General features: G+C 48.3%; 1 protein-coding gene across 1 annotated transcript; it reads left to right on the top strand.

Annotated features, from left to right (window-relative positions):
• Positions 1-204: 204 nt before the first annotated feature.
• Positions 205-6,015, top strand: HSP90AA1 (heat shock protein 90 alpha family class A member 1). Its single transcript, XM_044774349.2, has 11 exons — positions 205-432; positions 1,017-1,178; positions 1,270-1,636; positions 1,996-2,129; positions 2,437-2,757; positions 2,984-3,149; positions 3,334-3,524; positions 3,634-3,781; positions 3,992-4,260; positions 4,599-4,932; positions 5,206-6,015. Exons 2-11 carry the CDS (start codon positions 1,017-1,019, stop codon positions 5,313-5,315), a joined length of 2,202 nt encoding a protein of 733 aa, XP_044630284.1. The 5' UTR covers positions 205-432; the 3' UTR covers positions 5,316-6,015.
• The last annotated feature ends 8,561 nt before the right edge of the window (positions 6,016-14,576 follow it).

The raw sequence follows: 14,576 nt of genomic DNA, 5'->3' as shown, positions 1-14,576 counted from the left end.
GACGGGCCGCCAGGAGCGCCATTCAGCCGGTCCGCGCCGGCGGGGCTGGCAACTCGGACAGCCGGGGCGGGGAGGAGGCTGGACGCCACAAATACGTAAGACTTTCCCGAGAATTCCGGGCCGCGCAGGCGCGGAGAGGCGGGCGCGGCGGCGCGCGCGGCGGCCGTTGGGGGAGGGGCGCTCGGGCCGTTCCTGCGCGGGGTCCGCGCGCGCCCGCGGGAGGGGCGGGCGGCGGCCAGGGCGCAGGCGCAGGCGCGCGGCCGCGGCGGCGGTTGGGGAGGGTGCTTCCGGAAGGTTCGGGAGGCTTCTGGAAAAGGCGCCGCGCGCTGGGCGGGCCCGCCTCTATATAAGGGAGGCGCGGGGGCGGCGCGCCAGTTGCTCCTGCGTCCTGGTGCTGCGTCGTCGCGGAGCCCGTGCGGTCCCTTAGCCGAGGTGAGGGGGCGGTGGGGGGCCCTTGGGGGGGAAGTGGGGTTCAGGGGGCGGCCCGGGATAGTCCGTGGGTGGCTAGGGTCCGGGCTAGCCCTCGGAGACCCCGGCCCGCAGCGTGGGGGCAGCCATGGTCGTCCTCCTCCCCCCCCACCCCCGGCAGGCCTCGGGCCTGCTGCGGCCCCGACCCTCCCTCCCCGGGAGCGGGCGTCCCGGATGCGCCGGAGGGGCGCAGGGGCCGGGGGCGGCGCGGGGGCCCGCCCGGGGCGGCGGAGCGTCCCGGCCGCCGGGAAGGCGTCTCGCCCAGGCCGCCTGCGGCCGGCCCGCGGGGCGGGGGCGTCGGCGTCATGGCGGAGCGGCCGGTCCCCGGGGCGGCGGGGCGGCCGGGTCGCCGGCCTGAGGCGGCCTCGAGGCGCGCGCACGCTCCTCGGATGATCGCGGCGCGAAATGAGGTCATCCCTTTGTCAGCCGGCCTGCTGCTTTCGGTTTTCTTAAATTCCGCTCTAAAAATACTTGCGGGACGCAGTTGGGTCGTGTCGTGCCGCTGTCGCCGTCCTGCGGTCACTAACGTGGCGCGGTGTCCTTTCCAGATGCCCGAGGAAACCCATACCCAAGACCAGCCGATGGAGGAGGAGGAGGTGGAGACGTTCGCCTTTCAGGCGGAGATCGCCCAGTTGATGTCATTGATCATCAACACTTTCTACTCGAATAAAGAGATTTTTCTGAGGGAGCTTATTTCGAATTCGTCAGATGTAAGTCTGTCGTTAATGTAGGTTTGGGTTTTGGTTTCGGTATTGATTTACCGCCGAGGGGCTCTGCTTAACAATGTGCGTTTCGTAATAGGCTTTGGACAAAATCAGATATGAGAGCTTGACGGATCCCAGCAAACTAGACTCTGGGAAGGAGCTGCACATCAACCTCATTCCCAACAAGCAAGACCGAACGCTCACCATCGTGGACACCGGCATCGGAATGACCAAGGCCGATTTGATCAATAACCTTGGTACTATCGCCAAGTCTGGGACCAAAGCGTTCATGGAAGCTTTGCAGGCTGGTGCAGATATCTCCATGATCGGCCAGTTTGGTGTCGGGTTTTATTCTGCTTATCTGGTTGCTGAGAAGGTGACGGTGATCACCAAACATAACGACGATGAGCAGTATGCCTGGGAGTCCTCCGCGGGCGGATCCTTCACCGTTAGGACTGACACGGGTAGGCACCTGATCGCAGAATTTCCTGGGCCGCTCACTCACGTGGAGGGTGGGGTGCTGTAGGCGCTGGACCCCTGAAGATGCTGTGAAACTTGCGGAAACTTGTGTTTGCCCGACATGTTAGGGAGCAAGCTAGTGCGCACGTGGTAGAGTAACAGCATGACCTTGTGGTGATCGATCTTGGGCGGAGCAGTTAGCTACTCTGGGAGTCTTCCCCTCTGTAGTAATGGTCGACCGTGCTTCCTAGACTTGGTCAGAAACAGTTAGGTGTGGTGTGGAGAGCTGAATTGATTATACTTTTTTCCCCTTGGTTTGGACATTGAGATTGGATTTGAGTCAATTTCCCTACTTCCTTTTCAGGTGAACCTATGGGTCGTGGAACAAAGGTTATCCTGCATCTGAAAGAAGACCAAACCGAGTACTTGGAGGAAAGAAGAATAAAAGAGATTGTGAAGAAGCACTCTCAGTTTATTGGCTATCCCATTACTCTTTTTGTGAGTTTCTAAGTATCCTATATGTAGAAAACTGTTCAGTGACTTAACTGAAATCCTTAGTCTTTGGATTTGTTGATGAGGAGAAGACACAAGTGTGTATTTATCGGAGTAGTCTAAATTTTTAGTCTCTCAGGGTACCCAAAGCTGGTTTACTTAGGTCCATCCAATGTTGATGAGAAGCTTCCTGGCTAATTAATGTCTCTTAGCTTGGCTGACTTAATTTAGGCTTTAGTGTAAGTGTGCCCACTCCACTGAGCTTTTTTTAGTTCTAGAATGCAGAGGTGATGTGATTTCATGTCTTTTGAAGGTGGAGAAGGAACGTGATAAAGAAGTCAGTGATGATGAGGCTGAAGAAAAGGAAGACAAAGAGGAGGAAAAAGAAAAAGAAGAAAAGGAGTCCGACGACAAGCCTGAAATAGAAGATGTTGGCTCTGATGAAGAAGAAGAAGAAAAGAAAGATGGTGACAAGAAGAAGAAGAAAAAAATCAAGGAGAAGTACATTGATCAGGAAGAACTGAACAAAACAAAGCCTATTTGGACCAGAAATCCTGATGATATTACTAACGAAGAATATGGCGAATTCTACAAGAGCTTGACCAATGACTGGGAAGATCACTTGGCAGTGAAGGTGAGCGACTGCTGAGTGCCTGAAGGCTAGTCTGCCTCTGCAGGTTGTGTATCTCAAGTTGCTAAATGTGAGGGGTGTCGCTGGCAGCTTTTTCATCCGGCTGCTCTTCCTTCTCCCAGAGTGTGCTGTATAATTACGAGTGCTGATGTGTCAGGTTAAGCAGCTTTCAGTGAAAGGTGCTTGCAGTCTGGTGATTATGACTTAGCGTGTGTGTGTTTTATTGCAGCACTTTTCAGTTGAAGGACAATTGGAATTCAGAGCCCTTCTTTTTGTCCCAAGACGTGCTCCCTTTGATCTATTTGAGAACAGAAAGAAAAAGAACAACATTAAGTTGTACGTTCGCAGAGTTTTCATCATGGACAACTGCGAGGAGCTAATTCCTGAATACCTGAGTGAGTACTGCTGGGTGTAAAAGTGGGCACTGGCCCTGGCTAAAGAAATTGATTCTGTCAACTCCAGATTCTTATTTGAAGCATATTGGGGGGGAATCATCTGTCTTCGATTTGGGGGGTTTACCTGTTTGTCGATTTTTGTGTTTAGAAGGACTTTGAGTGCATTTTGTCTTTGTTTTTTCAGATTTCATTAGAGGTGTGGTGGACTCTGAGGATCTTCCTCTAAATATTTCCCGTGAGATGTTGCAACAAAGCAAGATTTTGAAAGTTATCAGAAAGAACTTGGTCAAAAAATGCTTAGAACTCTTCACCGAACTGGCAGAAGATAAAGAGAACTACAAAAAGTTTTATGAGCAGTTTTCTAAAAACATTAAGGTTGGTATAGACACATTTGACCATTAGTAGGGGTAGTCAGATAGGCTTCTCAATTTCAAATGATTTTTAATGCAGAAGTAGTCTTCCTAAAAGTCATGTTATCTTTCAGCTTGGAATCCATGAAGACTCTCAAAACCGGAAGAAGCTTTCAGAGCTGTTAAGATACTACACATCTGCTTCTGGTGACGAGATGGTTTCTCTTAAGGACTATTGCACAAGAATGAAGGAAAACCAGAAACACATCTATTATATCACAGGTAACGGACAGTACATGTTACAATCACATTGCCTTCTTATAACCTTATAGGAACTGTGGGTGTGTTTTCTGGCTATATAAGTTAAGTGTTGGTGTAGGCAAGGTAGTTAACGAGAGCTAGCCTGTATCTGGTTAGATCTGACTCGACAGGAAAAGTTGAAGTGAAAGCAGTTCCTGTCAAAGGTCCGACAGTAACTTTGCACTGTCTCAGGTGAGACCAAGGACCAGGTGGCTAACTCGGCGTTCGTGGAGCGCCTCCGGAAGCACGGCCTAGAGGTGATCTACATGATCGAGCCGATCGACGAGTACTGCGTGCAACAGCTGAAGGAATTCGAGGGGAAGACTTTAGTGTCAGTCACCAAGGAGGGCTTGGAACTTCCAGAAGATGAAGAAGAGAAAAAGAAACAGGAGGAGAAAAAAACAAAATTTGAAAACCTCTGCAAGATCATGAAGGACATCTTGGAGAAAAAAGTAGAAAAGGTATGTAAACAGTGTTTTCACCTCCATTTCCTAGTTAACTCTTTTAGCAGCTCTGTTAGGTGTTTCTCCAGACTTGACATGTACAGTCCCTTTCTCCTCATAGCGTCTCAAATGGAAAACTTCAGCCTTTCAGTTTTGTGGTGCACACAAAGCTCCTGAGATCGTCACAGATCTGGAAAGTGTTTGCATACTTAAATTCGGAAGTAGTATCTCTGATCCCTGAGGACTTGGGTTCTTTCGATTTCAGTTCATAGTAAACCTGATTCGGGTGGTGCTGAAAAGTCTTAAAATAGTAGAAACTTTCTAGGCCTAGTCATCACTTAATGATTTGATCATAGGTGGTTGTGTCAAACCGATTGGTGACATCCCCATGCTGCATTGTCACAAGTACATATGGCTGGACAGCAAACATGGAAAGAATCATGAAGGCTCAAGCCCTAAGAGACAACTCAACAATGGGTTACATGGCTGCAAAGAAACACCTGGAGATTAACCCTGACCATTCCATCATCGAGACTTTACGGCAGAAGGCAGAGGCTGACAAGAATGACAAGTCTGTGAAGGATCTGGTCATCCTGCTCTACGAAACTGCACTCCTGTCTTCCGGCTTCAGTCTGGAAGATCCCCAGACACATGCTAACAGGATCTACAGGATGATCAAACTTGGTCTTGGTAAGCCTTGTACAGTACCATACCATGTTACCAGGAAAAGAACCTTAAACATGTGACTGTTGAAAGGGGTGCTCAGCTCTTTGAACAAGATTGGGTTATGTCCCTCAGAAACATTCAAGTCATGTGTCAAAGCCTTCTGATCATAAGGGCTAAAAATTTGAGATCCACATACCCTGGGATTGGCTCAGCTTTGAAAGTGGCTGTAAACCAGCAATGTTAGGGTAATTAGCTGCCCCTCAAGAAATCTAATACAAAGGTTTTATTTCTTAAAAGGTATTGATGAAGATGACCCCACTGCTGACGACAGCAGTGCTGCTGTAACTGAGGAGATGCCGCCCCTTGAAGGAGATGACGACACGTCACGCATGGAGGAAGTGGATTAAGCTCTGCCTGATGAATTCCTTGTACGCGTGTTCAGTACTCTCTCTCCATTCCCTCTGATAATATATTTTCAAGGATTCTGTTCTTTATTTTTGTTAAGATTTTAAAAATCTGTATGGCATGGCAATAACTACATAAGGGGATAAGATTTCTTTGTGCTTCTCAGTGTGAAACTGTGATTCTTTAGGCACTAAAGCAGAGCTAGTTTTTCTTTTCTAGTTTGATGTTGGCTTATTTTAACAGATAAGGTAACGTTTGTTGTAAGATGTGTGTAACCTGATGTTAACTTGGTGGTCTGAAATGTTGAGCTTAATCAGGCAGATTCCTTAGTACACCAAATCTTTTGTCATTTAGGTGTTCTGAGATAGACTGATGTTTAAAAGAAAAATATTTGTTAAAACAATTTCGTCTTCTAGAATCTACTTTTTAAACTTTCCATCCCCGGTAGTTACCAATTGCATGTGCAAGGCCTCTAGAAATTAGTATGTTAAGCTGAACCAACTTGATGTGAGTTAACTACCCATAGGGCTTGTTTTCCAAAGAAGAGTACTGTGTAGAGTAGTAGCACAAGTGTGAGCTGCCCTGGGCTTGTGGTGAAGCTGTCGGAAAGTGACTCGGCAAGTTTTGTGAATGGCAGTGTGGTGCCCAAGTCACATCCTGCTTTAAAAGATTGTAACAAATACAGACGAAATAAAAAGAAAATGTGGAAATGTTGTCTTTGGGGGAAGGGGTTACAGATGACAGGGTGGCCCCAGAATGTAAAAATGTTAGGCATACACATGTTGCCTAGTATGAGGTTCAGGGACGGAGGTGGTTAACTTTGACTGCCCTAAGTCTCAATGTGCCCTTCCCAGGGTGCGCGCAGGTGGGGTGGTGATGAGCAGGTTCTAGAAGATGATGAGAATGGGTGTGTCAGACAACGTGCGTTCCCTATATCCACGTTACATGTACTAGTAGACAACCGTCCATCGTCCCCGTAGGATTTTCGTGTCAAGCTGCTTTTGGATGGTTTTGGAAAGCATGCGTTATGCTCTAAGTAGAATTCTGTGATATCTTGGCATTCCACCTTGCAGTTCGATACCATATCTACTTAGTGCTATCCCACGTGGAATCATCTTTCCTTGTTTCTGCTCAGGCAAGGCGATGTGGAGGTGGTTGCTGTGAGCAGTAGGTAACAGCTGATGGGGGAGGGTGAGCCTAGGCCTTACAAGATAAACAGCTGAATAGGCAAGGACCCTGCCAGGCGCAGTGAGGGCTAAATCAGCCTTCCAATCCTAAAATTGTGGTTTTGTGTGTGAGGAAGATTGGCCCTCAGCTGCCACCTGTGCCTGTCTCTGTTTTATGTGGGACGCCACCACAGCGTGGCCTGACGGCAGTGCTGGATCCACACCCAGGATCTGAATCTGCAAACCCTGGGCTGCTAAAGCACAGTTCACAGAACTTAACCACTACACCACCAGGCGCCAGCCCCAGGTGATTTTTAAAGTGGATGATATGTCCATACAGGGTCTGGATCCTGAGCCTGACAGCTTAATGGGAGGGCAGGGAGAGGACTTGGGATCCTGTGTACCGTAAAGGGTGAGTACCCTGGTGCTCAGTAGGTGCTGAGTGCCTCGTAAATGCCGGACACATTTAATCCCAAAAATCCTCTGAGGCAGAGTTGTTAGTCCCCTTAAACAAGTGAGAGGAATTAAATTGAGGTGTCAACATTTGAATCCAGGTTTCACTGCGAAGCCCGTTGTCTTTCTCCTCTTGTGCTGCTTTCTGAAAGACATTCCCCACTGGGAGGAAGTGTGCTGTTTGCCTGGTAGAACTAGGGATTGAATGGCAAGAAGACAAAAGGGGATTTTCTTTCATGTTTCCAGTGTCTAGTAAGGACATTGAAGATTCTATTCCAATCAAGAACAGGCGTTTGAGGGACCAACAAACTGACGACCTCCCTATGAACCATCTCCTGACTGAACACGGCCCGCCCGCGTAGCTGGGAAAGCATTTATGGCAAACAGAAGGGTCCTTACTGTGTATCTGCAACTGTCACCCAGTAACCCCTAGGCTAGAGATGACCACCAAGAAGAGGGATGCCCAGTGGCTGAGAAGGTGGGCTGGAACACGCGTGAACACCGTGCTCGGGGTGTCCTCCCACGGCTCCGGGAGTCCCTGGCCTACTGAGAGGCCAGTGCTGCTTCACACCTTCGGTAGTCTAGTCCTGTCCTGCCGAGGAGGGTGGGAGATAGTGAACTTGAGATCAGTGTAGAAAACCAATAGGGTTTGTGTTAGCAACAGACAATCGTGAATGAAATCTGTAGAAATTCATTCACCATCACACTAAATAAAAGTGAGTCTGACTAAAGGTTTTGCAAGCCCTGTACACTGAGAACTAGAAAACGTTGCTGACAAATTAGAGACCTAGCTAGATAAAGGGGAGACGCAAGGTTCACTGTTGGAAGACAGCTCATCCAATGTGTGGATTCTCCTCAGAAGCTTCGTGTTAGGAAGCCAGACACAAGGCTATGTGCTGTGTGATTTCCTCGTCGTAAAACTAGAACAGGCAAGACTCTCAGAAGGTGGATCAGTGGGTGGCCTGGGGCCGCGAGTCCTGGTGGGAGTTGGTGGACCTCCTGCACCTCGTTGCTGCATTTGTAAATTAGAGATGGTAATGTGTTAAATTGCAGGTCTGACGTTTTCTAGGTGGTGGGCTTAGCAGGTACCTGGCATTTAACAAGTGCTCACCAATCGATAGCATCTACTCCAAAGGACTCTGATGTCTGCTCCGAGAGACCTTTCTTCCCTGTCCTGTGAACTTCCCTTACAGAGTCACTTCCACCACATATGTTCTTCTGCAGTGTGATCCCCTGAAGCCCTAGCCTAAGCCTCGCCTCCTCCAGGAAGCTTTCCTAGACCACTGCCCTCACTGTCTCTTGGTCCTCTGAACTTGTAATTCCTACCAGGCATATAGTCATCACGTTTTTATTGCACACCTACTAAGAGGCAGCCCAGTACAGTTCAGTGGGGCCACACTGATGAAATCGGCCTCATTTGGGGAAGGTTGGCAGAGCAAAATGAAGCAACAGTAGCTGCAGTGAAGGCTGTGGAGGGGCTGCTGCTGGCGGGCAGGGTTTGGGGAAGCTTGGCTGCTGACCTGAGTCCACCAAAGAGGAAAGTGGGGAGGCTTCCCAGGACGAGGGAGAGGGCGTTGCCAGCCTGGACGTGCTGGGTCTTGGGAAGGGACACGTGGGCAGTGTGAGTGACAACGGAGAAAGCTGGAGGGTGGAAATTGTTAACTCCGTGTGCCTGGGGCCAGCCCGGTGGCGCAGCGGTTAAGTGCGCATGTTCCACTTCGGTGGCCCAGGGTTCGCCAGTTCGGATCCCGGGTGTGCACATGGCCCCGCTTGGCAAGCCGTGCTGTGGTAGGCGTCCCACATAGAAAGTAGAGGAAGATGGGCATGGGTGTTAGCTCAAGGCCAGTCTTCCTCAGCAAAAAGAGGAAGATTGGCAGTAGTTAGCTCAGGGCTAGTCTTCCTCAAAAAAAAAAAAAAACTCCATGTGCCTTGAGTGTTAGCCACAGCCTCTGAGCTGGATTGGGCCTCTGCTCTGCAAACTTACCTGGTGGGGAGGCAGTAGCCCATGGTCTGCTGTGGGTGGCCTCTTCAAAATAGTGGAGCCTGTGCCCACCCCTTGAGAAATGTCCTTAGTATCAGGAATACTGAGGCAATTTCTAAGTCAGTTCCACCATCTTGTTCCATGAAATTGTCTCATCTTCATGCCAGGTGCCCCCTTATTCCATTGTGGCCCACGCCATCTCATCTTAGAGATGGGAAAAGCAAGCCCCAGGGGGGTGGACGGGGGGCCATCTGGACTGAGGGAGGCCAGTACGAGGACATGTGCACATCAGCTTCCGCAGGCCATCTCCCCTGCACCCCCGGGCTGGGGTCTAAGGACGGATGTCCGCCCTCCCCTCGGCTCTGCTTGCAAAGACAGTTTAGGAGGAGCCGGGATGACCAGTCCTGAGTGTTGAGAATAGAGATGTTTGTTCACCAAACGTTTGTAACAGTGTCTGGCACGTGGCAGGTACTCAAATGTTTGTTAGTAAGTTCGACTAAGTACTTGACGGTTTACAAACACTGTAGCTTACAGTTTGTCATTTCTTCTTTTATTTTTTTAACATTTATTTTGGAGATTTCCAAAACACATGCAAAAGTAGAGGGAGACAAATAATAAGTGTTGATGAGGATGTGGAGAAATTGGAACCTTCAGACACTGTTGGTGGGAATGTGAAATGGTGCCACTGTGGAAAATAGTCTGGCAGTTCCTCAAGAAGTTGAACGGAGTTACCCTAGGATCCAGCGATTCCACTCTAGGTACCTACTCAAGACAAACGACACACATGTCCCCAAAAAGGTGTACAGACATTTTCATAGCAGCAGCATTCATAAAAGCCAAAAGGTGGAAACAACCCAAATGTCCATCAACAGATGAACAGATAAACACAACGTGGCAATCCACACCATGGGATAGTATTTGGAATATTGTATTATTGCCAGAGAAAGGAATGAAGTACCGGGGCTGGCCTGGTGGCACAGCGGTTAAGTTCGCGTGTTCTGCTTCGGCAGCCCGGGGTTCACCGGTTCAGATCCCAGGTGCAGACATGGCACCGCTTGGCAAGCCATGCTGTGGCAGGCGTCCCACATAAAGTAGAGGAAGATGGGCATGGATGTTAGCTCAGGACCAGTCTTCCTCAGCAAAAAGAGGAGGATTGGCAGCAGATGTTAGCTTGGGACTAATCTTCCTCAAAAAAAAAGAGGAATGAAGTACTGATTCATACTCCAATATGGACAAACCTTGAAAACATTATGCCAAGTGAAAGAAGCCAGTCACAAAAGGCCACATATTTACTGTATGATCCCATTTATATGAAATGTCCAGAATAGGCAAATAGATAGAGACAGAAAGTAGATGTGTGGTTGCCATTGGCTACGGGGACAGGGGATGGGCATTGACCACTTAATCACGAGAATAGAGTTTCTTTTTGAGGTGATCACAGTGCTCTAAAATTGGTTGTGGTGATGGTTGAGTAACTGTGGTTACACTAAAAATCACTGACCTGTATTCATTTATTTACTTGTTTACTTACTTTTTGGTGAGGAAGATTGGCCCTGAGCTAACATCTGTGCCAGTCTTCCTCTATTTTGTATGTGGGACGCCACCACAGCCTGGCTTGATGAGTGGTGTGTAAGTCCACACCCAGGATCTGAACCTGTGAACCTGGGCTGCTGAAGCAGAACATGCGAACTTAACCACTACACCACGGGGCTGGCCCCGACCTGTACTCTTTAAATGGATGAATTGTATAGCATATGATTCATATCTCAATAAAGCTGTTATTTAAAAATTGCAGAAGGATTATAGTGGTCCCTCAAAAAATTAAACAGAATCACCACATGATCCAGCAATCCCACTTGTGTATATTTACTCAGAAGAAGTGAAACCATGGACTTGAAAGATGTCTGTGTCCCCATGTTCATAGCAGCATTATTTACAACAGCCAGAAGGTAGAGATAACCCAAGTTTTCACTGACAAATGAAAGGATAGACTACATGTGGTATATTCACACGATGGAATCTTATTCAGTATTAGGAAGGAAGGAAGTTCTGACACGCTCAACATGGATGAAGCTTGAAGACGTTATGCTGAGTAAAATAAGTCACAGAAGGACAAATGATTCCACTTATATGAGGTCCCTAGAGTGGCCAACTCCACAGAGACAGAAAGAGTGGCAGGGGCCAGGGCTGCAGGGAGGGACAATGGGGAGTTACTGTTCAACGAAGACAGAGTTTTCTTTTGGGAAGATGAAAAAGTTCTGGAGACAGATGGTGGTGATGGCTGCCCAACAATGTAAATGTAGTTAACGCCACTCAGCTGAACACTGAAAAGTGGTTTAAATGATAAATTTTGTGTTATGGATCTTTTAACACACACACAAAGAAGGGAATTGTTTTATGAGCCACATACACATCAGTCAGCTTCAACGGTGATCATTATGGGATCTCATTTTAGTTTGGCATCTTCTGAGAAAGGTCACATTATCAATCCCTTTTGACAGAGGAGGAAACTGAAGCTCAGAGCGGTCACATGGCAAGAGGTGAAACCATGAACGGAAGCTATCTTCCAGTCCCCAGATTGAATGTCCATGGACCCTGGCTTCTCCCACCAGCTTCCCCATTCAAAGCGTGTGACTGGCTGAATCTATGTCATACAGCTGTGTCCCAGCTGCAAGGAAGGCTGGGAAACCAACTCTCCAGTCCTTTCATTCCTTTTGCCTCCCATCTGGCCTCCTGAGGTAGGGGTGACCTTAGAACACAGGTTGGCAACTCAGAACTGACAGATGCCCCTCACAAGGCCTCCTCGCGCCAGAGCACCTCTGCCTGGGATGGTCTCTCTCTTTGTTTTTTAATCATGGTAAAATATACATAACATCCAATTTACCTTTTTTTTTTTTTGAGGAATATTAGCCCTGAGCTAACATCTGCCGCCAATTCTCCTCTTTTTGCTGAGGAAGACTGGCCCTGAGCGAACATCTGTGCCCATCTTCCTCTGCTTTATACGTGGGACACCTGCCACAGCATGGCGTGCCAAGCGGTGCCGTGTCCACACCCCGGATCCAAACCAGTGAACCCCGGGCTGCCGAAGCGGAACGTGTGCACTTAACCACTGCGCCACCAGGCCCCAAATTTACCATTTTAAGTGTACAGTTTAGTGGCATGAACCACATTCAAAATGTTGTGCAGGGCTGGCCCAGTGGTGCAGCGGTTAAGTGTGCACGTTCGGCTTTGGCGGCCCGGGGTTCGCTGGTTCAGATCCCGGGTGCGGACATGGCACCACTTGGCAGGCCATACTGTGGTAGGTGTCCCACGTATAAAGTAGAGGAAGATGGGCACGAATGTTCGCTCAGGGCCAGTCTTCCTCAGCAAAAAGAGGGAGATTGACAGCAGTTAGCTCAGGGCTAAACTTCCTCAAAAAAACAAAACAAAACAAAAAACAAAAAGATGCAACCATCACCACTATCTAGTTCCAAAACTCTTTTTATATCCCAAACAGAAACCCGGTACCCATTAGGCAGTAACTTGCCTGGGATGGTCTTCATGCCCTCTGCACCAGGCCAAATCCTCTCACTGTCTGGCCTCAGTTTACATGTTGCTTTCTTCAGAAAAGCCCAGGCTACACTCCCTGTGTCCTCTCCCTTTCTGCATGACGTTTCTCACCATTGTCCAGCAGTGACAAGTTTATGGTCCATCTTCCTGCCTCTCTGCTGCCTCTCCCCCTGAAGGAAGGCGTGTGTCTGGTTTGCTCGCTGCCAGCCCGGTGCACCTGATACATATTTGTGGATTGAATGAGTACCTGGTACATACAACTGATATTTTTCCCCTTCCTGTGGGGATGGCAATTTGTTTAAATAATTTCGTATTGAGCCGGCCCAGTTGCTTAGTGGTTAAGTTTGTGCACTCCACTTCAGCAGCCTGGGGTTCGCCCGTTCGGATCCCAGGTGGGGACCTACGCACCACTTATCAAGCCATGCTGTGGCAGAAGTCGCACATATAAAATAGAAGAAGATGGATGTGGATGTTAGCTAAGGGCCAATCTTCCTCAGCAAAAAAGAGGAGGATTGGCAGCGGATGTTAGCTCAGGGCTAAACTTCCTCAATAACAATAATAATAATAATAATAATAATAATTTTGCATCATTTAGGAAGCTTTTGTTCCCTTTTCTAAGCCTTCAAGATCTGCTCAAACATTTGAAAGTGTGATTACAGATTATTCTTCCATAGGAAGGAACATCGTTTCACCTCCCTGGGAAGAACATTCCAGGAAGCAGGGCTTTTCATGAGTCATGGTATATTAATAGCACCATCAAAATCTGAACAAAGATTCCACGATGAAATTGCAGAGCCAATGAGCTGAGCACATTGTCTGCCAAGTGTATCTGTCTGCTTGGAACAGACGTCATCTTCTTATGACAGCATCTTAGGGCCTCAACACTTGACCAGCGAAAGTTCTAGAGCTAGAAATGTGGTCCAAAAAGAAGCACTGTGGTTGTTTTTTTAAATTCCAGATTTAAAAAAAACTCTAACAAATCAGAAAGAAAAAAATGATAAATCAGCTACCCACTTTTTTTGAGGAGGTGGTGGGATGAGGAAGATTGGCCCTGAGCTAAATCTGTTGCCAGTCTTCCTCTTTTTGCTGAGGAAAATTGTCCCTGAACTAACATCTGTGCCAGTCTTCCTCTATTTTTTGAATGTGGGACGCCACCACAGCATGGCCTGATGGGCTGTGTGTAGGTCCACGCCTGGAATTGAAACCTGCAAAACCCAGGCTGCCAAAGCACAGCGTGCAAACTTAACCACTACACCACCGGGCTGGCCTCTACCACCCACTTTTTAGATAGTTGAATGGATGAAACCAATAAAAAATTTCACACTTGAATACCATTTACTGTGGATGTAGAAAATTATGCTATTTTGCACTTCCCCTTTTGATAAAACTGATTTGTACCACCTGTAAGCAGTCCCTGAAGCCTATGGCCTGAAAGTGAGCAGACCTTTGAGAAGATGCCCAGCCTCACTGGTGCTCATGAAAGAGAAACCAAGCACAAGGAGATACATTTACACCTATCAGAAGGGCAGAAATCTAAGTCTGACAATACAAATTTTGGCTAGAGTCTGGCAAACGGGAACTCTTGCGTCCCCCTGGCGGGATGTGAGTTGATACACTTCCTCTGGGGGGCAGTTTGACACATCTCATGAAGGACTTCCCCTTCCTGGCGCAGACTAGAGAAAGTCTTGCCCACTTGCCGGAGGAGAATGTGCAACAATGTTCTCTGCAAGACTGTAGAACGGAAAATTTGAAAATAGCCCAGGTGTCCCCAAACAGGAGAATATCCTGGTAATTCTAGTGCATAGGAAATACAAGGGAAGGGGATAGAGGGACAAGCTAAACAAGCTTGAGGAAGCAGCTGGACAAATCCAGAAGATTCTGCAGGATATTTGGCTTGGCCTCTTCCCCAAATCAGTGCAATTAAAATAAAACAAGGCAGTTGTAGGTGAAAAGAGACGTAAGGGACAAAACAATGTCTTAGCCTAAAGCATGGGGCATCATGGGGCATCACGGGGCATCATGGGGCATTATGGGACGGGGGGGCGTGGCTGGGTCTGGGAAAGGCGTTCCACCCGGTTGGTAGCAGGCACTCCAGCATTCTTGTCTGGGGCTCC

The sequence above is a fragment of the Equus asinus genome, chromosome 7 (genome assembly GCF_041296235.1).
Source record: "Equus asinus isolate D_3611 breed Donkey chromosome 7, EquAss-T2T_v2, whole genome shotgun sequence".
Taxonomy (NCBI): Eukaryota; Metazoa; Chordata; class Mammalia; order Perissodactyla; family Equidae; genus Equus; species Equus asinus.
Note: the sequence above shows the minus strand (reverse complement) of the source record. Positions and strands in the feature narration are given on the sequence as shown.

Excerpts from the sequence above, each read along its gene's own strand:
- HSP90AA1 (XM_044774349.2), top strand. The coding sequence starts at position 1,017 with ATGCCCGAGGAAACCCATACCCAAGACCAGCCGATGGAGGAGGAGGAG. Across the intron at positions 2,758-2,983 it reads AAGATCACTTGGCAGTGAAG|CACTTTTCAGTTGAAGGACA; the intron begins GTGAGCGACTGC and ends GTTTTATTGCAG. Across the intron at positions 4,261-4,598 it reads TGGAGAAAAAAGTAGAAAAG|GTGGTTGTGTCAAACCGATT; the intron begins GTATGTAAACAG and ends ATTTGATCATAG.